General features: G+C 49.2%; 1 protein-coding gene across 1 annotated transcript; it reads left to right on the top strand.

Annotated features, from left to right (window-relative positions):
- Positions 1-446: 446 nt before the first annotated feature.
- Positions 447-24,633, top strand: efnb2a (ephrin-B2a). The gene is made up of 5 exons (XM_030111317.1): positions 447-1,392; positions 8,958-9,241; positions 16,704-16,796; positions 19,060-19,170; positions 20,960-24,633. The coding sequence occupies exons 1-5, from the start codon at positions 1,280-1,282 to the stop codon at positions 21,367-21,369; spliced, it is 1,011 nt and encodes a 336-aa protein (XP_029967177.1). The 5' UTR covers positions 447-1,279; the 3' UTR covers positions 21,370-24,633.

Below are 24,633 nucleotides of genomic sequence, written 5' to 3'. Positions count from 1 at the left end.
TGTGTTCCCTCCTCTATGGAGCACCACCGTTGTTTTCTACATGATTACACTTCGAGGGGGGGTTGGCCTCTTTAAGATTCACCTTTATTCATCCTGATGTTTGTTAATTCCGAATAAAAACGAATAAATTACACACGGAGCTAATTACACGCGCTCACCTTAAAGTGTCATTATCTACTCGCGCGCGCCAGATTTAACATATATTGATATTTTTATTTATTTATTAGAGATGGCAGTGTCCAAACACGCCGTGAACCCGGGTCACGGCCCGGTCCGCGCAGCTGAACGCTGGATAAAGTAGAATTGAGCTGGAATTTCTCCTCCGCCTGATTGACAGCTCGCCTCCCGCTGGCCAATCAGCGGCGGCGGTGGGCGGAGCCTGAGCGGGAGCCGCTCACCAAATATTCCCAGTCTCAATCCCGTCGCAGTTACTTTCCATCCAGGTTTCGGAGCAGCCGCTGAGGCACCAGCAGCCTCCGTGCGGTGCGTGAGTCTGCGGGGAGGACGGAGTCTGACGAGGACCTGAGCCGCAGACACTTCTTTTTCATTTTTTTTTTTGGTTCTTTCATGGTTCTTTTTTTTTTTTTCTTCGTCTTCTTCTTTTGGAGGATTGTGGACCCTTTTTATATAGTATGAGAACTTCCATTCCAGCTCCTTTGATTTGTCTCATTGTCACATTTGCTCATTTTCTTCATTTTGACCATCCGACCTCATTGTTTGGCCCCGCTCATTCTGCTGCTGCTGTCACCCACAGTTTGTCGCTCACCATCACCTCCACCAGCACCAGCTGAAGGCGCGCGGGGATTTCTCACAGTTCAGCCGCTCTCCTCTCCTCTCCTCGCCTCGCCTCTTCTCTGCTGCTTTGGATTGCTGGACTATAACGCAGAGGGATTATTATTACTTGTATTGATTTCCATCTGCCGCCCGGCGCACCGCGAAGCCGCCACTTGTTCTCCGCGCCTCTGCGAGGGATGTATTGCAGAGGCTTGAAGTGCTGAAAGGGAGAATATCAGGGCTCAGTCCGCTGAATGAACTGCCGCCGTGCGCCTTTGGCTTTTGGAGCAGCTCTGTCCGCTGGAGATGCTCTGAGCGGGGCTCTGCGCGCGTCCCCTCCGGATCGGGATATACTGTGAAGAGCATTTCTGGAGCGCTGGGCTTCTTCCTTTCTTTTGTGATTTTTTTGTCTTCTAATTATTATTTTTGTTTGTGTGTGTGCGTGTGTATGAGGACTCACACTTTTGGTTCATTTTGACACGGATTGTGCACCCGACACGGAACCATGGGGGACTCGATGTGGAGATATTATTTCGGAGTTTTGTTTATTGCCTTCAAAGTGGACTTGTGCCGGGCGCTCATCCTGGAGTCCATCTACTGGAACACAACAAACACCAAGTGAGTAGAGCGCGAGCCGCCGCTGATTGCTGAGCACACACTCACACACACACACACGCGCGGGCGCGCACGCACACTCACACCCCACCACACCGCCTGCAAGAACGCACTCCCGGGTGAAGACGGTTTTAAAGCCAGACTGGAAAAACCGAGCACTGTCGACGCGGCTCGCCGCCCACACCGCAGCGCGTGAAATACCCGCACTCACAAAGCTCTCACAGCAATGTGCACATTTCACATCTCTGATTATTCCATATTTTGTAGCCAGTCCTACCTAGAACCTCTTCATTCCATATGAAAATGTTGCCTTATAATAATGCGTAAAATTCCCAAATCACCGCTTGGCGCGTTGCGTCCTCACTCCCGCTATTCCATTTTTTTTTATTATTACTTTTGTCTGGATGAAGAAGTAAGGAGGCGAAGCCATCAGTCACAGACACGGGCCGAGAAAGAGCAGCTCGTCGTGGAGCAGCTCGTGGTTGAAGCTGCCGCCTCTCCATTGGGGAAAACACTTTGCGCGCAGTGTGAGTGGACGGAGAGGCCCGCGCGGCACTCAGCAGTGCGCAAAAACCTGTGCCACGAGCCTTTTTTTGACTTTGTGGTGTTTTTCTACATTTATACCTCGTGCTGCCTGGCTCATTTTTAGAATATATGCGTTGTTTTGGGTAAATGAATAAATTAATAGAGAGAGAGAGAAAGTAGTACCCCCCATATGGCAGCGTATACGTAGATTTGTCTGTAACAGGTCCACAAGGTTTTTTTTCGGCATGAGTCGGCACACAGGTACTGCTGCTGTTTTTACCTCCTCTGTTTAAGGAGACAGTGATATTAATGAGGAGGATGGAGAGGCGGGAGGCTCCGGCGGAGCGGCCGGGAGTCTCTGCTGGAGCCGCCGGAGCGTCCCGGCGGCTCAAGCAGAGACTCCCGGCCGCTGCGGCGGCCTGCGACGCTCCGCTGCGGGTCAAGGCAACAGCAATTCAACAACAAGGGACAATTTTTTGTGGGTATTTCTGCTGGATTTGTGGTAGCAGAGATAACAAGTTCAGATATCCCGAGCCGTGGTGTCTGAGCTCGATGCGTAAAAGTCCCGTTTCTATTATCAGTGATTATTCATAATGGTTTCCGATGTCCTGATCGCTTAGGCCTCATTCTGGGTTAAATCTCATCTCCCTGCATTTGTCCTCACAGCCTGACATCATCGTGACCCCTGTAAATACTCCTCCAGGACAGAAAGGAAAGCTAAAAAGGCGCTTAAAGTGTTTTCTTCTTCTTTTTTTATTCATCAGCTTTAGGAGAAGGTGTCTTTCTCCTCCTCTGCTCATTCGGTCACAGGCGCCTTCTTTTGTGGCCGTTTGGTCACGGCCAGACTCCCAGTTCCTGTCAATAATTCAGCTTGAGGCTCCAATGCAGCTCCAAGTGTGTGTGTATGTGAGAGAGAGAGAGATAGGGATAGTGTGTGTGTGTGTGTGTGTGTGTGTGTGTGTGTGTGTGTGTGTGTGTGTGTGTGTGTGTGTGTGTGGAGACGTTGGATTGTCTAACAGGTGTCTATTGTTGCAGCTCTTCCAGTTTGAACTGCTGTGGACGGACGTTAGCGCGTCTCCACGGCGCACAAGGTCCGCTTGGTCTATCCGTGTGTGTGTGTGTGTGTGTGTGCGTGCGTGTGTGTTTTTCTGCCTGCTGGGCCTCTCCAACCTCTTGACTGCCACAGCCATCTGCATCCAGGCCTGACGCACCGAAACGCAGGTTCCAAGTTAAAATATGAACGTTTCCATCCACTGACCCCATCGCAGTTGTATTTCTGACTGGTAGAATTCAGGTAGAGTTTGTGTCACAGGTCAGTCTTGCCTGTAGTGACTTGTATTAATACTTCTGGTGCCATTTGTTCTGTGAAAAGAGCAGAATGTGAAGTAATTTATCGCATTCTGGAAAAAAATCCAAAATGGAAACTGACTTTATTTGAAATATGAAGTTGAACTTGACCCAGTTATTGTGTCTAAACAGATTCCCTCTGAGAATATAAGTTCGTCAACAGTATTGTGAGCAGCAAGTGAAATATTTATGCCATACAAACTAAAGTTTGTTGGTTTTAGCTGCCAGTTCAGTCCAGACAGCTCTATTTACCCCACGGGGGCAATTAATTGCCCAATGCATTTTTTTACATTCATGCGTACATCAGTCAATAGCAAAACATCAATAAATAATCAATATTTGAATCAATCTGTCATGGAAACCATTTAGGCGTGGGACAGACGGAGACGTCCGAACAGCAAGTTAAAGCCGGATAAAAGATTAAAGCACATGCAATAAAAACAAGACAGTGCAATAAAACAGTAAACAGTAAGAACAGTAATTAAATTAAAATGAGGAATTAAGACAATCAATAAAGTGTCCTCTGGATAGAGTCACTTATAGGTCATTTAAAAAGTCATTTCAATTTTGAACCAGTTCAAGCTAAGAATGCTTAAACCTTCCGTCGTGTTGGGATCCCTGATATGAAGGTGAAGTTGAACAGTCTGTCAGGTTGTTTCAGCTCCACTCGCTCTTCCATGTCAGTTGGGCCACCAGGTTCTAAGTGGTGCCTGCTTGTTTTTGCTGTGTGGTTTTCCGAGGCTGCTGCGATCAAAACGGGACGAGGTCGTCCGGTTGCAGCACGCCGTGTCCCGGCTCGCAGCTCGTCTCCTCGGTCAGCTCCTCTCCAGTCGTTACGACTGGTTTTTTTATTTGGAGGAAAGAGAGAAAACGAGTCGGAGTGCGTCCGTCCGGCTCTCGCAGTGGGTCGAGGCCTCGGGCCGCCACACCGCCGCATTCCTGCAGAGTTACCGTTCCCGCTCGGCTCTGCCGGTCCGGGCGAAGCGTTCAGAAGGCGGTACGGCGTGCGGCGGCCCGCCGAGGCGTTCCCGGCTGCAGTTCACACTCTGTCTGCCCCTGGACCGAGGTCCGGTCCTCAACAGCCTCACTTCACGTCTCCTTCTGATTGATTTGCTTTGTTTTGTTCCCTCATGGAGGACTTGCTCTGTCAGCTCGGCTCTGTTGACCCTCGTTCCAGAGCAGGTCAGCAATACGTAGAGCACAACCAGTCGTCCTAAAGTCTGCCGTCTCCTCGTCCCCCCGTCTCCCGTCTCCTGCCCACTCCTCCTCTTCGTCTCTGTTTCAGTTTGTTTTTGACCATTGAAAGAAAAAAGACTGAACGTTGGAAATGTGGAGGCTCGGGGCCGGTCTGATGCCTTTGTGTGTTTGTGCAGGCTGGGAGGGGGGGTGGGGGGGTGGGGGGGGGGGTGAAGAAACAGCTCTGTGTGAGTGTGTGTGTGTGTGTGTGTGTGTGTGTCTTGTAGTTGAAATCCCTCCACGGGCTGACGGCTGTGTCGATTAAACCTCATTGTTGTGTTCTTTGCTGCTTTACTGCCCTTATGCATGAGCTTCCTAAAAAAAAACAAAAAACAAAAAAGAGTGACCCTCCTCCCGTCTTCCATGCACACACACACACACACACACACACACACACACACACACACACCTCCTTCGTCTGGTAATCCATTTTGTAGTTGGGAGGGAGAAACAAAGCGAGGCCTGCTTTACATGGTTTATGTAAAAGGAGCGCTGCTCTCCTCCACCGCAGTTCATTAAGAGATTACACAGAACCCCCCCCCCCCCACACACACACACACACACACACACACACACACACACGCACACACGCACACACCCCACCCCACCCCACCTCTCCCCCCACGGGCCCTTTGTGACCGGGCAGCAATGGGGGCACCTCCGTGGGTCCTTTTGTGAGTGGGGGGGGGGGGGAGGAGGAGGGAGAGCTGCAGGTTGATAGAGAACGATGCCCCCTCCTCCTCCTCTTCTTCTTCTTCTCTTCTTCTTTTTCGGTTACGGTGGAGAAGTGGTTCCAGAGTCGGACCGGGGGTTCCCAGGTTTGAATCCTCATCGGGAGGAAGAGGAGGTCCGTTTGTTCTCTGTTTTGATGATTCAAAAAAAAAAAAAAAAAAAAAAGGAAGAAACCAGAGCGGGAGACGAGAGAGAAGACAGCGTCGGGGTCCCCGGGGGCCGGCGGGGTAATTACGTCTCGGCCCGCCGGGACCCCGAAGGCCCGGATTACTGGATGAGGAGTGGAGGGAGCTGGAGGACGAGGAGGCCGGGTGATCCGGACCACCAAGGGCCGAGGGAGGGGGCATTACAGCCGGGGGTGGGGGGGTGGGGGGGGGGCACAACCAGTTCAAACAGAAAGTCTGTAGAGGAAGAAAAACACGTGATGAAGTCCTCTGTCTGGTTTATGCTGCTCGACGTCGTCCTCCTTTTGCTCCCTTTTGCCCCATAAGCCCTCTCTCTCTCTCACACACACACACACACACACACACACACACACACACACACACACACACACACACACACACACACACACACACACACACACACACACACACACAATATCGGTGCAAACACACAGTGAGGGGGCAGAAAAGGGAAACAGATGCCGCCGTGCTCGTTGGTCACTCACATGTAGAAACAGCTTAAAAAAAAAAAGTCCCAAAAATTGATTTCATGACCAAAAGTTTAATCCGAGTTCCGTTTGTGAGGTTCAGAGGAAAGAACGGCTCAAACTGACGATTTCATGTCAAACGTACCAGGTTTTTTTTTATCCCACTGAGCACGTGCAAAGGTTTTATCATGACTGAATTAATATTCTACTTCCTGACCCCCCCCCCACACACACACACACACACACACTGCCGCCGCTACCAGTTTTCTGCATGATGAAGCTGTTTTTAATGTCAGCCTTCTCAGGTCATGTCGTGTTTGCCGCACGTCGATGTGAATAAAGCAGCGTATTGATGACGGATCGGCCTGAAGAAAAGGAGGGAAAAGGTTCTTTAAACTCGGGAATCAATGTAGTGAAGACTTCTTTGTTTCAGCTGGAGGAGAAATACTCTCTGTGTTGGACTGACTCTGACTTTGAGTGAAGGTTTGACCCCCAGGATGTCAGAATAGATCAGTCAACTAATCAATCAGTCCAAAATGCTCTCAGGATTCATTCAGATACACTTGACCCCAGCAGAACGGAGGTGATGTTTGCTGCCCCGGCCTACAGGGGGCACATTGAGCCGTTTTAATGCTCTACTTTCACTCATTGGTCGATGCAGTCGCCGTCTGTGTTTCTCTCGCTGTTATTGCTCCAGTGAGACAGCAGCTCTCCTGTTACTCTAAAGTTTACATTCACGAACTGTCTTCTCTTTGTTTCCCATCAGGCATTTCCTGATGAGTCCATTTGTTGCTAGGGCCGAAAAACGTCGGCAAAATACTGAAACTCAGGTTTCCTTCAGCCTCATGTTATCCTTAACGGCAGGTGACATCAAAACAAGGACAAAAAAAGCCAAAAATATTCCCACTGTGGAATTTATTCTTGATTTTATCCTGAACATTGATGATATGTATCTATAATGACTGATTTCGTTAATTTTTTTACTGTAAGTGTGACGATGGACACAGCGCAGTGTGACCTGAAACGGAGGACCTGATGATCAGATGATCCGATGATTTAATGATCAGACGATCCGCCGATCTCATGATCTGAGCCTGTCATCAGTGTTTCCATGCTGGAGGAAGAGGCTGCAGCTCTGCATACGTTTACAATCAGCACATGCATGCATGCTTTCACCTCTGTATAAACACACATGCCTGCATGCACTCATGAATGAGCGCTTACAAAAACACACACGGGGTTAATACACATACACACACACACACACACACACACACACACACACACACACACACACACACACACACACACACACACACACACACGTGTGTTTGTGTTGAAGTGAAGCCTTCCAGGCTTTTCGGACGACCCTGCCTCTCTTTCTCTCTATATATATATGTGCTCCACTTCTCCTGACACTCAACTCTCTCTCGCTCTCTGTCACAGACACACACTCTCTCACACACACACACGCACACACACACTCTGATGAGAAGATGAGGCCAGATGGCACTGCGATGCTCAGAGATGCCTCCCCTTCCCCTCTGTGTGTCCGTCACCGGACACACTGTACCACCGCTGAGTGTGTCCCCGGGGCGGCAGGAAAAATACTCGCTCGGCCTACTTAGCTGTGTGTGTGTGTGTGTGTGTGTGTGTGTGTGTGTGTGTGTGTGTGTGTGTGTGTGTTCAGTTTTCACCGGATGCCCTCTGTTGGAGAGCGGAGAAATGAAGTCCATGTCTGAATTAGTGGGATTGAGTGTGTGACAGATAGAAGAAGGAGAAGAAGTGTGACAGTGAACACACCCACCACACACACACACACACACACACACACACACACACACACACACACACACTGTGTTTGTAGTATTTGTAATATATATCAACACATTACTTCCTGCAGCCTGTCCTCTTCATTCAGCTCTCTCGGTGAGTTATGGGTGGGAGCCTGGCCGCTCGTCCCTGCTGATTCCGTCCTGCAGTGTGTTTCTCTTCCTCACACACCTCTCATAACTCAGCTCTGGGTTGTGTTTGGGTGTTTAAAAAAATTAGCCAGTTTTGGCTCATTTGCACCTTCTGTGAAACATGAAGCCTGTTTATTAAAAAAAATGTTGTACCCTTGACTGAGACTGGTGTCAAATTACATATGGCGCATGTAGTCCTGGTCAAGTGAAGTGTGATTTCAGCCTCCTTAAATGTGCCAGTAATACATTTCGGTGCATTATTTTTCAAATGGTCTCAGTTTGCTGATTGAGTTCTCAATCCTGGGAAGCTGCTTTTTCAAAAGTTTAAATTTAAAAACTTTCTGATGTCACAAATGGCTGTTTCCACCTCATTCATGAAATTACAGATGGAATAAACTGAATTTAAATCCCCCAAATGAACGTTCACGTCCGGTTCCAGTCCACCGGCAGCCGTCTGCACGTCTCCAGTTCGCCGTTCTCCTCGCCTCCGTCCGCTCGTCCTGCTGCCAGTGAGCCTGTTTCCAGGCGGCGGTGTCACGGCGTCCACCGCCAGCGATCACGCCGTGCTGCAGCGTCGTCTCACTAAACAGCAGCATTAGTTCACTTTAGGGAAATTTCAAGTACAGCGGCAGAACCGAGCCCTCCAGGCTTCCTGCCGACGCGTGTGTTTCCGCAGCCGTCCGTCCGTCTCGTTGTTGTGGAATTGCCTCGTCAAGCTTTTATTGGGGTTTTTATTTTTTCATTTTGTGTTTTGTATGCTGACGCCGTTCCGCCGTTCCCCTCGTTTTCCCAGCTACTGCGCCTCCTTTCTCTCATTTATCTAGATAATTATTCGCTCTTTTCATTGCTGCCGCGACACCGCAGAGAAGCAGGGTGATTTTATCTTCAGATATGGAGGTCACACCACACTCACACACACACACACACACACTCGTTCCGCCATCATCTTTCGTCATTTAAAATTAATGGGCACGATCAGTAATTACTCCATCAATAATTACAGCAGCTTCCTCTTTTCCGAGACGTTCGATGGTAAAAACCCTGAAACAAAACGACTCTCATCTGTTTTTCTGTGACTAACTGATCCCCCCCTCTTTTCCCCCCTCCTTCAGATTCGTGCAGGGCCAAGGAGTGGTACTGTACCCCCAGATCGGGGATAAGCTGGACATTGTGTGCCCCCGGGTGGACGGCGGGGTGGGCGACGGCGTGGAGTTTTACAAGGTGTACATGGTGCCCAAGGAGCAGCTGGAGAGCTGCATCATCACCAAGGCCGACACGCCGCTGCTCAACTGCGTCAAGCCCGACCAGGACGTGAAGTTCACCCTGAAGTTCCAGGAGTTCAGCCCCAACCTGTGGGGGCTGGAGTTCCTCCGGGGGAGAGACTACTACATCATCTGTGAGTACCTGCTGGAGTCCAGCAGCAGCAGAACTAGTTTGATTTGAAAATCCTCAGTTTGACTGAAGGTGTTCAGCTCAAATCCTTCACACGTCAACACTCTTAGGTAACCTTGTTGGGTTGATAATACCGAGCACGTGAGTCTCCTCGTAGGATTTAGAATCACCCTGCTGGGGAGGAAGTGATTACTTAACCGTACTGGCGGCGCAGGTGTCACAACTTTATTTTGCCGATCGCCTGTGAGGTGCTGGCACCGGCCCGGGAGGAAGCTCTGATGGAGTGGGGGGGGGGGTTTGGAGACGGCCCCCCGGTTTGAAACACGGGAGGTGGACTGAACCATCTGCGTGGCGCTGATGGGGGGGGAGTGTGCCGCAGATCGGACCATCTGCGAGGCTCCGTCACAGCCATCTGTGAGCTGTCACAGGAGGGGAAGGCCATATTTCTGACTGAGTGAGGGGGAAACGGGAGGAAACCGGAGCGATGAGAGGATCAAAGACGAGCCGGAAATTTGGACTCCAGTCCAAACTGTCTTGTTGCACTGGACAAAGGTGGATTTTTGCAAATCAAATGAAGCAGGTAACGGCCAGTCCCGTCGTAAGTCCTGCTTCGCACAACAGTTGACTCGCGGACATGTAAATTTGGTTCTCACAGCAGGACACCTACTCAACTCATCTAAAAGCAAACAGGAAGCAGCAGCTGCTGCGCCGCTAATGGCTCGTAGCTGCAGGTTATTTGAATGTCGGAGCTCGTCTTGCTGCGTTCGAGTCGAACAGGTACCTCTGCGGTGTTGCAGGTGACGTGTTTGCCGTCCTTTGCTCACCGTCTTGAGCTTTGTTTTCTTGAAACAGCCTGGTCTGCGCAGGCTGATCAGAGCTTCAGATGTGGTCTGTGTGTTCAGGGACTACAAAGGCTTCTCACTGAAGTGGCGCAGAAGCCCCCCCCTCTCCTTTCCCCCTCGCCTCCTCGGCCCCCCTCCACCCCAAACGCTGCCCTTAATTATTGATGATTCAGTGCTGATGTTTACTGAACCCAGCTCTCCTCTGCTCCTCCCGCTAAGCCACATGGCTTCATGGCGGTTTTGAAACAAGAAGCTCCGCTGGAATTTGTGGAGAAAGTGCAGGTGTTGATCCACGGAGGGGTTTTGCAGAGGCAGGTGAACGGGTACGGCGGATAAGCAGGCTGGATCTGCAGCCTGGAGTCGTTCTCTGCACACACAGCTGCAGCCTGTCATCAACAGTCCTCCTTGTATTCCTCCACATTATTCCACTTCTGCAACGTCGACAAGTCGGCAGTGGGTTAGGGCCAATTCCCTTTGCAAAAAATAAGAGATTGGAAATCCAATTTTGCACTTCTTGCAAGTTCCTCCACTGATGAAATATATAAGGTAAAATAAAAAGCTCCCCATTCTTCACTGGGAAGAGGAAACATACCTCTTCACTTTATTATTTATCACTATGAATGTAATTGAATGTCACCGGTCCCCAGATGCATTTGTTGCATGATTATTTAATGTAAAGTCTTCTGTAGCTCATACAGTATACATTGAGACAGACAGATAGGATAAGAGTTTCCTGACTGGCCTGACAATCATTCCTGCAAACAAGGTCAGGTGGAGTTCCAACGGGTTTATGGAGGCTTTCAGAACAAGTGCTATATCTGAAAACGTGGGGACGTGTTGTCCCGGCATTCAGTACGGCGTGAAATGATGTTATAGTCAAAGCCCAACTGCTCAGTTAGGAAGACAATAAAAAATACAAAGAAACTATTGCCAAATACCATGGAAGATCAAGACACTGTAGCGTCAAAAGCTTCATCCATCCATCCATCCAGCCATCCATCCATCCATCCATCCATTCATCCCTGCTCTTGTCCAGGGATTGGGAGTCGGTCCATCACAGGGATGAAAGACCGTCACACAGGCACGCCGCCGTGACTGACTGCAGGAGGGAGAACATGTAAACGGCACTCAGAGCACATCACACACAGTCAGCAATGTGCTTCATGATAGATTCCATTAATGTCACAGACACGAGATGGGCTTGTATTGATTTACATCAGAATCACATACATGTTTCATGTTCCGCTCCATTCCCCCCCCCCCCCCCCGTTCTGCCCAAGCTCTGTCTGAAGTGCGCCGCCTCAGAAAAGTTCAGCACCAGGATTTCATTAGTCTTTTGGAGTGAGCACTCGATACGTAATTAATTAACCGGCCGTTTAATCCTCCATTTCTTCTCACAATCGCCGCGGCCCTCACATCAATGCTGCGGATCGGGAGTCTCCACCAATTGGATTAGCGCTGCCTTGTGTGGAGTATCGTGCCAAGGCTAGACCTAGATTAGATGGGTATGTTCAACCCCCCCCCCCCCCCCCCCATCCAAGCACCACCATGGTGTCATATATATACACACACACACTGAGGCTGCACTGTGCTGCGGTAGACTGACAGCCAGTCAGATGTGTTTGTGGCTCTGATGAGCTGAAGGATCTGTGTGTGAACGTGCGTCAGCGCTGCCATGTCCGATCTGCTTCTCGTTTCTCATCATGCGTTTCTACGACTCGCTTCCGCACGTAGCTTTTTTCCCCTCCTTTTTCTTTTTTTTTTTTTTTTTTGTTATTATTTGAAAGTAGCGGTGCACAATGCTGCTCCAGTTGGGAGCAGATGAGTCTGACGTGATCGTTTGCGGCAGCGTGGCCCGCAGCCGAGAACCTAGTGAGCTAGATGATTGCATGAGCTAAAGAGGAGGGGAGCGACAGAGAGAGAGAGAGAGAGAGAGAGAGAGAGAGGGAGAGAGATGAATAAGGAGGGATAGGGGGCAGAAAGAGTGACGAAAGAGACCTAACGAGGGAGGGAGGCAGGGAGGGAGGGAAGAAAGAGAGCTAAACAGACAGAGAGGAAAACAGAGCGGGGCGGAGAGCGAGGGAGATGAGCTAAAGAGGGCAGCAGAAGGACGAAGGCTGCATCTGCAGTCACGGCACACATGCTGGGGGGGGAAATTTCATCAAGGCTTTAATCACCTTTTGCTTCAGTCACAACAGAAAACAGTTCCGTCACCTTCCGCTAATCCAGCGTGCGTTCCGAGGGAGGAAAAGTCCTCTCGTTCACTCTGACATTCACTTCAAATGCGCTTCTGGAGTTTTTTCCGCTGTGATTTGTCTGATTGGAAATGTCCCCGAGCGAGGCTGGCTTTGATTGGTGGTGGCATTACGATCACATTATGAAAATGGGAGGCAGCATTAATCAGCTGCTAATGCTAATGTGTGTCTGTGTGGGAAATATCAGCCGCCGAGGCTGAATTCGAGCACCTCTCATCGCCGCGCTAATTGAATGTTAAACACATACCATGAACCCGAGTGGATTCAAATGATGGGCCGGGGATATGGGTGTGTTTGTGTGTGCTCTGTTGTGATTGGCGGTTATTGAGTGGCCGGTGACCCTGCGCTGCCCTGGCCTCTTTTCTGAGGGCCACCGGGGTCCCGGGAATGAGCCAAGGCGCCTCCTGTCGGGGCCGATTAGGGCACACGGCCGTGACGGGCAAAAAGCGGCCCCGCCGCCCTCCTGCCTGCCACGGCCACGGACCGCAATTACCCCAGACGTTTAGATCATGGCCACCGTCGTCTCGTCACGTTGGTCCGTCCGTCTCTCCCTTTCATTGGGCAGCAGACTCTTTCCTCTCCTCTCCCATCCATCCCTCCATCTGTCTGAAAGGCCTCCTCTCTCTCCGCCTGCCTTCGCTGGGCTCCAGCTTTGTCTTTCGGCGGTGCATTGTGTATTAATTACACCCAGGGAATTTGGCAGCTTCAATCAGTTCTGCTTTCAAAATTGTCCTTTATAGAACGACAGAGATGCTCCAGAACAAAAATCTGGTATTAGCTGTGATAGTTCTTATTTCTGTATGTTGGTGGGACTGGGTGCGTCTGACAGCGTCCGGCTTCATTCTGATATTTAGTTGTCTGATTGACACTCTGGTGGAAACAGGACTCACAGGTCACAGTCAGATCCCTACAGATGAAGTGATATATCCTTTCTTGTTCAGTTTTTCTTCTGTTTTGACTTAACAGTGTAATATTTGTTCCCTTGCAGGCTGTGTAATTGTTTTAAAGCTCAGGCAAATATAATGTGAGGCCTCCAGACGTCGCCTGAACAGCCTGTATCTTTCACGATGTGTACGACTCGATCTGTACCATTCACGGTGTTTTTGAGTCACAGAGTGTGTGACTCACACCGAGGTGTGTGTCCGTTTGGGGGTTGTCGGGAGTCGTTGGTGTGTTTGCAGTGTAGCCGCTGGACACACCTGCAGCAGTTGTTTGAGACCCGTGTGTGCTTGAAGCTCTGTTTGTTTGCGTATTTACTTTGTTTCTCACTCCATTTGAAGAGTCTTTGTTGTAGAGATTATTTCAGTCTGCCTTTCAGTGCCTGAATGTTGCTACAGAATTAAAGATAACTCCACACACACTCGTGTAATCCATTGTTCTTCAAATTAAATATGTAAAAAATAAAAAATAATAAAAATAAAAAAGCCATTCATCTGTATATTCTGGATATTCCTGTGACACTCCCCGGGTTCTACCTGTTGTGCTTGTAATTTGACACCAGCCTCAGCGTCATGCTGACTGTACACGGGAAGCTGTCACAAGCTGATGTCAGTTTCTTCATCACCTGTGGTAGAGCGGAACATCTTCCTCTCACAGTGTTGCAGGTCTGACTCCCCGCCTCACCCAGTCTGAAAGTGTCCTTGAGCAAGACACTGAAAACCCCGATGTCCTCCGACGCAGCGGCTGTGAAGCCAGCAGCCGCTGTAAACCCATTCATGAAGTTCTTGTAGATCCCAGGTCTGTCCCGCCCCCCCCCCTCCACCGAGCGGAGGAATTACGGATTAGCTGGTTAACTCTAGCCAGCTAGTCTTGTCAGCCAGCCCCCCCCCCAGCCCCCACCACCACCACCACCACCACCCCCACACCCCGGCCGTGTGTGACCGGGCGGAGGAGGGCCCAGTCATTCAGGCATCTTTAGCCCATTCAGCAGCACATTCTGTTTAAATCCCAGTCAGGCCTGCGCGGACTGCAGCCTGGCACGGCTCTGCCGCTTTACTCTGCATTTAAAGGGGAGGGAGCGTTTTAAAGTTTTACACCGCTCCACATTGAAGCTCTTCTCCCTGGTATTTTTGAAATGTCAGGGAAATGCGGCTGCCAAGTTTAAATCAAAAAACAATTTGTTTTTGGAGGCTTGGCACAGAGGAGGACCGGGTTTATTTAATTTGATCTTCAGCTGAGACGGGTGCTGATGTGTTAACTGCTTATATAGGGCAAAGGGAAGGAGGAAGGGAGGTGACAGGAGCGCCAGTACAACAGGCAGACGACACCTAAACACACACACACACACACACACACATCCAAACACAACAGGCAGATGATGAATAAATGCTAGATGGTTGAACTTTAACCTGCGGAGCGTGAACATGTCCCGGCGCCTGGACAATGGTGTTCACAGCATCCTGCATGTCAGAACAAAACACACACACACACACACACACACACACACAGGCACGCACACACACACATACACATACGTACAGGAGCAAAAGCCTTTAAGGAGCTTTGTCTGTAATGTGCTTTTCGGGCTCCACTGGAAAGCCATAGGTCAGCGTGAGAAGGAGACGTGAAGGAGGAGGGGAGTGATGAGGAGGAGGAGGAGGAGGAGGAGGAAGAGGAGGGAGCTCTCGTTAACATGCTCTTTGTGTCCACTCGCATCACCGTCTTATTGAAGCGAGGGGACTGGGATCAGGATGATTGGGAGCGAGGAGGGAGGAGAACGCGAGGGAGAGAACGGAGAGAAAAACACAACAGGGAGGAGGCGAAAAGAGGAGAGGAGGGAGGGCAGCATCATTTTTTTAAAGCCCTTTCAATCTTGTCAGAGTACCTGCCTTTTCAATTCCAGGGCAGTTGGTGTAAGAGAATCGAGGGAGGGGGCGCAGTGGATGATGGGATGTTATCAAAGGGGGGAGGAGGAGGGAGGGAGGGAATGCGGGCCACCGAGCGTTGGCGGGAGGCCAAGCCGCTAAGCGCCGGCAGCTCGTTAGCCTCTGTGTTAGTGACCTGATAGACCACAAGCCCTGGTTAAACCCCTCCTCCTCCTCCTCCTCCTCTCTGACTCCTGTCAGCTGCAGTTCTAGTGTCATCCTCTGGAGGCAGCAGAGATAAAAGAGGGCACGGCGTGGAGGCTAATGGCCTCCCAGCAGACTGCAGCTCCATCTCCATCAGATCTGTTAATAGAATGAATGAAGATGCTTTTCTTCCAGAGGAAGAACATCCAGGACTGTTTCCCTCCCAGCCTCGCCGCGTCTGCTGCTGGCCCATAAACAGCGCTCAGGCTCCTCCCTCTGATACGTAGCTGCTGTTTTTAGATCCTTTAAGGTCCGTTGATCCGTGGAGGGATCCATCACCTCCCTCTTTTCACTGCCTCTCCCTCCAAACTCCTCTTTTCATCCCCATACAGACGTTAGTGCCTCCCGGTTTTGGTTGCGTTACATTTCAGACTTACTCAGGTCACGGTTTCAGAGCATGAAACACTTTTTAACTTAACACTGCACAATATTAGTTAACCACATGTTTTCAAAAGTTCTGTGATAAATCAGTCCTGAAGTGTCTGAAGGTCTGAATAAAGTAAGACTGATTGCAAACACATGCTGTTTGGATTTTTGGATGAAGATAAAACTACAGAATTATCAGTCAAGTAAAATAATTGAAGGATAGTATATTAAAAACTCGTATCCAACAGAAATGATTGATATTTAAATGTCTCAGGCAAAATTGTGTTGTACTTTGAAATCAGTGAATTGGGGTGGAAGCATGTTGTGGTTGTGAGAGGTTGATTTAATGGATGTTACACGTCTGAGAGCCACACACTTCTTCACTGCAATATTTATAGCTTAAACACAAAAATGTGAAAAACAACAGTCAGGATGCCAAGTCAAACATATCTCCAAGAGTATCTGCTCTTGATGCTGCTGGGAATATTTCCAAGACTTCAGAGGCTTTGTGTTCCTGAGGTGAGCCTCAGGACGGGTCAGTGAGGACGGGCTGGACGATGGTCCGGCTGGAGCCGCAGCTCACAGGTGAAGCCGTCAACCCGCCGTCAGACGGCGGCTGCCTTTGTCTCAGTCCTCCTTTAAACGGCCTCCTTCATGAGGCCCATCAGCACAGTTAGAGATATTACAGTCACAATTACTCAGCCTAATTGACTTTGGGGACGAGGAATACTCGGGCGGAGAGCAGCGGCGGAGGTGATGAACGGGCGCGATGTGATTTGATTAAAGTCGAAGGATGAGTCACATCCTTCCTCGGCCGCTGTTGTCTTTGGGAGCTGGCTGTTTTTCTGCGATAGGCTTAAAGGATATATGCGGCGCAGCTTCTCCCCGACCGAACCCAGATGCTCATCCCTCTTTCTCTGTCTTCTCCACCGCAGCCACGTCCAACGGCACCATGGAGGGCATCGACAACCAGGAGGGGGGCGTGTGCAAGACCAAGTCCATGAAGATAATCATGAAAGTGGGACAAAGTGAGTATTGAATTACGCTGGAGCGCGCCCGCGGGCGTGAGCCGAGGCGGCCGCGGTGCGGAGCCGCACAGGAGCAGGGAAAAAAAGATGGTGTGAGACTGTGGAAATGTCCTAATAAGGTCACAGGAGGCTGAGCGGCGAACAGCTCCATCGTCTCCATGACACCTGGGGCCGCCACGGGCAGGAAGTGTAATCTACCACGAACCCAATGCGCGCACACACACACACACACACACACGATTGTGTCTGCTTGCATGCACAAGTGCAGAGGCAGCATCTGCTCCTGAAAGCTTTCTACACATGCAAATTTAGTTTAAATGCACACAAACACCTAATTCTCATGATGTATCACCAGTGTGTGCCACACACAGGCACACGCACACACGCACGCACACACGTCCTGAGAGTGTTTTCAGCTTTAGAAGCCTCACACATTAACCCTTTCCAGCACACAGACTCTAGACTTGGTTGTCGTCATGGCTGTTTTAGCGTCCGTGGCTCCAGCCGCCACTGGATGGGTAATTTCACTCAGGTCGGTCTTCCCATCAGGCCCGGCTCCGAAGGTCAGGGGATTTAAAAGAACAGGTGCCGGCCAGGCCTGGAGATTGGCTTTGCTCGTGTGTGATAGCTCCAGCTTCTTGAGGAGTTCCAATCAGCTGACTGATTAAAAGAAATGTAGAATAGCATGCAGCTCCGGTGAGCGGGCTCTGGAATGAGGATCCTGGTGATTAGACCAGCAGATGTTCTGCAGATGAGTTCTCCAATCAGCTGGTCCAGGGTCGCCTTGCTCCTATGTCAGGATGTGTTAGCTTGGGGTTAGCTTGTCTTCCTGCTTGATTATCGGCTCTTGAATATCGGTTTTGTCATGCTGGTGGAAAAACTGCCGCGTATGATGCTTTAACTTCCCTTCAGAAGGATTTCTGCTCCTGGAGGAGGATCGTTTTATAGGAATCGATGAGAGTTAAATGGATAAGTCTGTCTTTGTATGTCTGGTCTCGTATGTACACGGACTATCGATCGCTCTGTGCTAGCATTAAAGCCAAGTGTGATTATATTGATTAGGGATGGAGGAGGTCAAACAATCTCACAGAAGATTGTGTATTTCGAGTGAAGCTTGTCTCTGAGGTGAGACTGTTAGTTTACAGTGGAATTTTGTTGGTTTTTCACATGATTACCTCTGTCATGACACCCATTCAATGGAAATATAAACAAATATACTCTAAACTGACCCGCACACTGTAAAAAAGACAGCACCAAGTAATGTTCTACTTTTTGTACCACTCAATACAGTGTGTTGTGTCTATACTGATTCACTGTCGTCTGCAATTTTCTCTAATGCTGCTCATTTTATGCACCACAGTGCAGGTGTTCTGTGCTATATATTAAACAAAAGGACATTTATACATTACATATACTGTACACTTTATTACTCCATGATACCTAATGTACACTTCGCACACCTGTTATGTACATTACGGCATGTTCTACCAAACAGCCATTGTTATATGACATTGAGTTCCAGCAGTGTCAATCTTAACACTCATGGGCCACAACTGCCTTGCCAAAGAGTCTGGTCCAGTCCGGTTCGGTCTGGTCCGGTCGTTGGGATGATCTTGCAAAGTGAAAATGTTGGATTTTTCAAGAAAAATAAGACCAAACGATAAAAGAGGATGTAGAAGCTGCAGTGTTGGCATCAAAGCAACACTATGAAAAGGAGGCTATTTCTCTGTATTTTGCACCAGGAAACATTCGTCTTTGTTTTCACACATTAAACTTGTTAAGATTATATTAAGGAAAACATTAAGAAAAAACTTATTATATCCCATATATATTTTATACAGTACCACTTACACTATATATACTTCCAATTCACCCTTTAACTACATGTTACTTGTTTAATCCACTGTAAAACCTCAAAAACACATTTTAATACATACTTTTGGTGCTGTTTCTTTAAATGTTGAATGTACAGTACCTGTTACTTAACCTCACCTAATACGTTACTGTTCTTAAACTCTCTTGTTTATCTTGATCATAGCATGGTGCCTGCTGATTGTTTTAGTGCTGACGCTGACAGATGGCTATTGTTAGCGTTTCAGTTCAAATGCTCTCTTTTATTGTCCTGGTAGCTGAACGTTTAAACTGAAACGAAAGCAGCTGGGACTCAGATTGAAACCAAGTTTTTGCCATGAAGGTCACTGCAACACAATCAAGCCGGGATGACCTCCTGTAAACATGTTTGCTTCTAATTTGTGTTTTCCAGATCCCTCTGATCCTATTTCACCCAAAGACAACCCCACCAGAGTCCCCTACCCTCCCAAGCATTCAGACGGCAAAGACGCCTACAACCCCAACGACGTGCTGGAGAAACCAGGTGAGAAACAACGGCGTTTTACGACTTAAAGCGGCAACAAGTCGCCGCTTTATCCCAACACTGTGTGTGTATGTGTGTGTGTGTGGGCATGCGCGTGTGTCAAGGAAAGAAAGGTCAGCGAATAATTGAATGTTGCCCATAAAGCTGATAGGCATCTCCGGCCCCTCAAGGACTTAACCTGCTGCTTAAGTGACATTTTGAGGAAAATGATCTGATCGCAGTCTGCCATCTTTTTTAACGACCCGCTCCGAGCTCAGACGCACACTTGTTTCTGCAGCGAATCACAACTGAGATTAAGACGCGGCGGCACGTCGCGGGCCGCCCTTATCTCTGCCATTAAACTGCAGTTAAGCATCTCTGCAGAAGAAAATCGGGGACCGGCAATTTCCGCAGCGAAAGGGGATGAAAAGAGAGAGAAACAGGAAGGGCCTGCGAACAAAAACAAGCTGACCTACATAAACAGCGCTCAGCCCTCCGTCTGTGTCCCGCCTTGTAGTGGGGCGTTGCCTGTTTTTTTTTTTTTTTCTTTCTTTTTTTTTCTGTCTTCCCACTGAATCGCGGCTCGCAGGTGCAGGTGTGTCATGTCGTTAAATCCGGGCTGGCACCGCTATCTGCTCACCTCAGCATCTCTCTGCGCTCGCTGGGCATCCTCTCATCCTCCCATCATTGTTCCCCGTGTCTCATCCCTCCATCCCGGCCGCTAGCGAGAGCATATGGGCGCCAGAGTGCTGTGGGCAGAGCGTCTGAGGCGGCGTAATCCCCTTGTAAGACAAGGGAAGGGTCCTCGCCGCGGGCCGCCTGCCATCCTCCATCCACGCCCCCCACACTCCCTGCACCGCCATGGCAGCACTGCTCAGGCCCCCGGGACGGGTGGAGGGGTAGGCGGCTGAGGTGGGGGGGTGACAGTAATCCCTCCCCGCACTTCAGTAATGTTGGATGTGGACCAGAGAGTCCGTCCTGCGAGCCAGAGCTCAGCTTTCATAATTGATGCCTCTTCATGACATCAAATATTTCTTTGGTATTTTTTCCCCAAGTCGAGAACGGCTGGTTATAAAATGAAGTTACTCTTTTATGTCTTTCAAAATGTAATTTATCTAAGTGCTGCCGGCCTGTATCTCTCCGGCCATTGTAGTGGATCCGCTGTCAGGCCGAGCTCGCCCCTCATTTCAAGGTCGCAGTCTCCACCAGCTGAATTTGAATAGTCTCGATCAAACATGACCTTCTGGAGACGGACTTCTCTCCCAGACACTGACCTGATCTGATTTTCTCTGCATCTTTTCTGTGGAATCTGACAGGTAGGGACAGAGCTACAAACCTCACATGAGTTTAGAACCATCCTTTGTTTTCACTTCCGTCTAGAGTCAACCTGTGACTAAAGACTGGAGAAACATGTCGGCGGACTTCCTGTCAGAAACCCCACAGAGAGAGGAGCTGCTGGTGCCACAGAGCCACAGTCCTCCATGTTCTCGATACCCGTCTGCAGACAGCCACTTCAGTGGAGTGTGCTGAAGCAGGGACACTTTGATCCAGAAGTGCGCCCCTCTTTCAGAGCTCCTCATGGACTCGACAAACCTCAACGGCCCCTCATAGTCTCAAATCATTTACTGTATGGCAAGCAAATCCCTGACAGCATGACGGTCAGTGAATTCAGGTCCATCAGTTCTACTTCCCATGCTCGCTGTGTGTGTAGGGGAAGACCAGTTCTTGAGCCCCTCCACCAGGACCTTGCTGGATGATGGTTCCTCTTCTGCGTTTATTCCTCTCACCGTCGTTTCCTCCGTCCTTCCAGATTCAGCGTCCAGAGAAAGCAACGACAACAACGGAAACGGTGGCAAGTCGTCCAGCGTCATCGGCTCCGAAGTGGCCATCTTCGTGGGCATCGCCTCGGGCAGCGTCATCTTCATCATCATCATCATCATGCTGGTCCTGCTGCTGCTGAAGTACCGGCGGCGGCATCGCAAGCACTCGCCGCAGCACGCGGCCACGCTGTCTCTGAGCACCCTGGCCACGCCGAAGCGGAGCGGCGGCGGCGGGAACAATAACGGCTCGGAACCTAGCGACATCATCATCCCGCTCAGGACTGCTGACAGCGTCTTCTGCCCGCACTACGAGAAGGTCAGCGGCGACTACGGACATCCGGTCTACATAGTGCAGGAGATGCCGCCTCAGAGCCCGGCCAACATCTACTACAAAGTCTGAGGGGAAGCTTCGGAAAGCAGGAACTCAGAACTTCACATGAGCAGAGTTTCGGCAGACGCTGCCGACTCACCCGCAAAGGGAAACTCTCGCTCTTTCTCTCTCTGTCTCTCACTCTGTCCACTCCTCCTCCTCCTCCTCCTCTCCTCTGATGTTTTGTGATTGTTTTTTGTTACTTTCTGGAAGCCTCGCTGATACCTCGTTGCCCAGGTTTGGGGCAGGACGAGTGAAGGGTCGGAGAAAAGGTCGCTGCTGCTGTTGCTGCTCTGTGGAGAGGACGGCCTCTTCCCTCCCCCCAGCGTGGCTCGATGATTTTCTACACCGTGGCCATCATTGTGGGAGAGAAATAGCATAGAGGAAGTTAGATCGATGCACAGCGTGTTTTGTTTTCCTTTTGGATGGACGGACGGATGTATAGACATGAAGGTTTCCGGGCGGCTGGAGGAGAAACAGGAAGTTCCTGTTACTACTTGGGAAAAGAGAGGAAAAAAGAGACAAAAACAACCAGGAGGCGAGTTGACCATGAACTGACACGATGGCCGCCCTTCCTCGTTGAGGCTCACTGGCCAGAGAGACTCGGTGGATTCAGCAGCCGGTTGGAGGAGGAAAAGTCGAGACTTTTCTCGCACTGGTCCTCTCCGGGACTTTTCCACAAGAGTGACTGGTGGAGATCACCCGTTCACCCTGCCACCCGACATGCTCACCATCTCACACATTCACCCACGCGCACAGACGCACCGTCAATGTGAACTCTTTGGGTTTATGTGTGGATCACACCATTTTTCCTCATTCCCCATCACCTCTTTCAGATGTTACTTGAAGGTTTTAAGGAGAAAAGTAGATTCCCGCCTTCTTTCTTTCTTAAAAAGTTTTTTTTCTGTTTGTCTTCATATCCTGGTGTAGTTCAGGTGCAAATAGCGGTTTCCTTTACTGTCATATGCGGCGACCCAACAGTGGCGAGGAGTGGCAGGAGCTTGAACAGCCTTCTCCCCTCCGTCAGCGCGGGGGTTCGAGGGTCTGTCGGGTGGCTTCTGGAAAGAGTGGAGGACCTTCACATGACTTAGTACAGCACTTTTAACCTCTTGTTCTTTTTGGGCTACCTCCGCTCTTCACAGTGGTCCACAAACAGGCAGATAGAGAGAGAGATGGGAGAGCAGCTGTGTCCCGTTAGATTTCGTAGCGAGGGCTCGCCTCTGAGGGCTTTTTACGTTGGGGGGAAAGCATTGGGGTGGGAGTGGGGAGGGGGGCAATAAGAAACCCAGTTCGCCTTACTGCCGTTTTCATCAGGTGAAGAAGAGGCCCGAGATCTAGTTGAAGTTAGCGTAGCTGGCTGAAACAGCTCTAGGTACTGCAATGTTTACTCCATTGACTGTATAAAAAGGTGCGTCTCGATGGAAGTGAGAGCCAAAATATTCCAGATAAGAATTCAGCTAACTCATGGATCGTGTCGTGACATTGCGTCGCACTCTTGGCTAATTAAAACCAAACCGAGCAAACAAAGAAACCTCTCAAACGACAGACACCATTCTTTAGGAAAGACTTGACGATTATTCTCTCAGGAGGTGGAGCTTTGGACCTATACTACACCCAGCCTCCAGGGGGCAGTCAACACCGTTTGGCTTTACTTTTATCTTCTTATACAGTCAATGGTTGACCCTGAGGGGTCCAGTGATGATCAAGGATGGCCAAAGGGCCCAAAATCAACGTGACTGGTGCTCTCCTACTCTGTTTTTCTGAAAAAGCACAGGGACATCTTCTCACATCGTCACTGTTTCCCCCGTTCCCATTAGCATTTCTATATTGTGAGTTTTTAATTTACTTTTTTTTTTTTTTTATCTGGATAGATGTACATTTAAAAAAAAAAGGATGATGAAAGATGACAAAAAAAGCAGAATTTATTTATGCTAGACACATAGAGCACAGGTGTTGTCAAGCGGTATGGAGAAGAAGAAGAAGAAGAAGAAGAAGAAGAAGAAGAAGTAATGTTAATATATTATGGTATAAGTGCACATTATGCAATCTAGGTTTTTGATTATTCCATATCTGTCCACCTTGCTGAGTCCCCTGTCGTGTTCACAAAGGCTCAGTCCTGGGAAGGAGGACCGTGGGGAGGGCGGCCCGGGCCCCGACCACCCCCCACCCCCCGAGGGGACGCCAGTTATCTGACCCAAAATAGCTCACATTGGTGTACACAAGGGCAGAGTAGCTGTGTCTCCCACACTCAGTGTAGCATCTCCCAAAGGATATTTCCCATGAACATCCAGTGCATACGTTCATGTTCTCCGTGTGTGTGTGCGAGTGTATGTGTGTGTGTGTGTGTGCGTGTGTGAGCATGTGACTTCACCTTCATTATTATCTTTGGCTTGAGGATCCTAATAGGGATTGAAGCCTTGTTCCCGAGCATCTCTCAGCCCCATCGTCCACACACTCATCCGTTCACAAAGAACATCAAATTTCACCGAAAAGCCAAGCCTTGTATGATCTGAGGTTTGTGCCTCTGAGAGGCTACAAAATCTGCAAATATGCAATTCTTATTTATTTTTTTAATCGATTCTGAGAAAAAAAAAAAGGAGAAAGTGTTCTTAACCACTGAAAGATGTAACAACAAACAAACCAACGACACAAGACTAACAAAGTACGTCACACAAGCCTGCTGTTAGCTTCTCTTCTCTATTATTTGTAGTATTTTTCTGAAACCCTTTTCTGTTCCGACTGTGTGCCGTAGTACAAAGGTAAACTGTGAAGAAAAAAAAAAAAGTATCTTACACACCTGCACAGGTATAAAAAGACACCCACACACAGAAATGGCTGTTGAGTTGCTGTCTGTCTGCGGCAGAATATGACAATCTTATTAGTTTCTTTGAATCTGGCGTCCTTTTCTTAGCTGCCACCCGACTAACGCTCTCCCAACGTCGAGCAGGTTCCCTCTGACCTGCTCTGAAATGGCGTCGCCATGCTGCGAGAGTCTTAGCAACACGGGCTAGGAGAAGCACCTCAGGCGACTGTAAAATGCCTTGCTCGTATGGTCAGCCCTTGGTCACTTGACTCAGTAATTTTGCACCGTACTTCTGTAGGTAAGAAAACTGTAAATACATTAATGTTTGTATTGTATATGGATCCTGGGTTGTTACAATAGCCTTATTCACCTTTTTAGGAAAGTCAATGAAAAAAAAAAAGAGCAGAAAAAATGGAGATACACTTCAGTAAAACAGAGCATAATACTTTTTTGGTAAATAGCTTATGTACATATTGACCAGAACCCAATAA

Source organism: Salarias fasciatus, chromosome 16 (assembly GCF_902148845.1).
Source record: "Salarias fasciatus chromosome 16, fSalaFa1.1, whole genome shotgun sequence".
In the NCBI taxonomy this organism is placed as follows: Eukaryota; Metazoa; Chordata; class Actinopteri; order Blenniiformes; family Blenniidae; genus Salarias; species Salarias fasciatus.
Note: the sequence above shows the minus strand (reverse complement) of the source record. Positions and strands in the feature narration are given on the sequence as shown.

Bases quoted from the DNA above. Each gene is read 5' to 3' on its own strand.
- efnb2a (XM_030111317.1), top strand. From the start codon at position 1,280: ATGGGGGACTCGATGTGGAGATATTATTTCGGAGTTTTGTTTATTGCC. The intron at 1,393-8,957 runs GTGAGTAGAGCG...CCCCTCCTTCAG, and splicing joins TGGAACACAACAAACACCAA to ATTCGTGCAGGGCCAAGGAG. The intron at 16,797-19,059 runs GTGAGTATTGAA...TGTGTTTTCCAG, and splicing joins AATCATGAAAGTGGGACAAA to ATCCCTCTGATCCTATTTCA.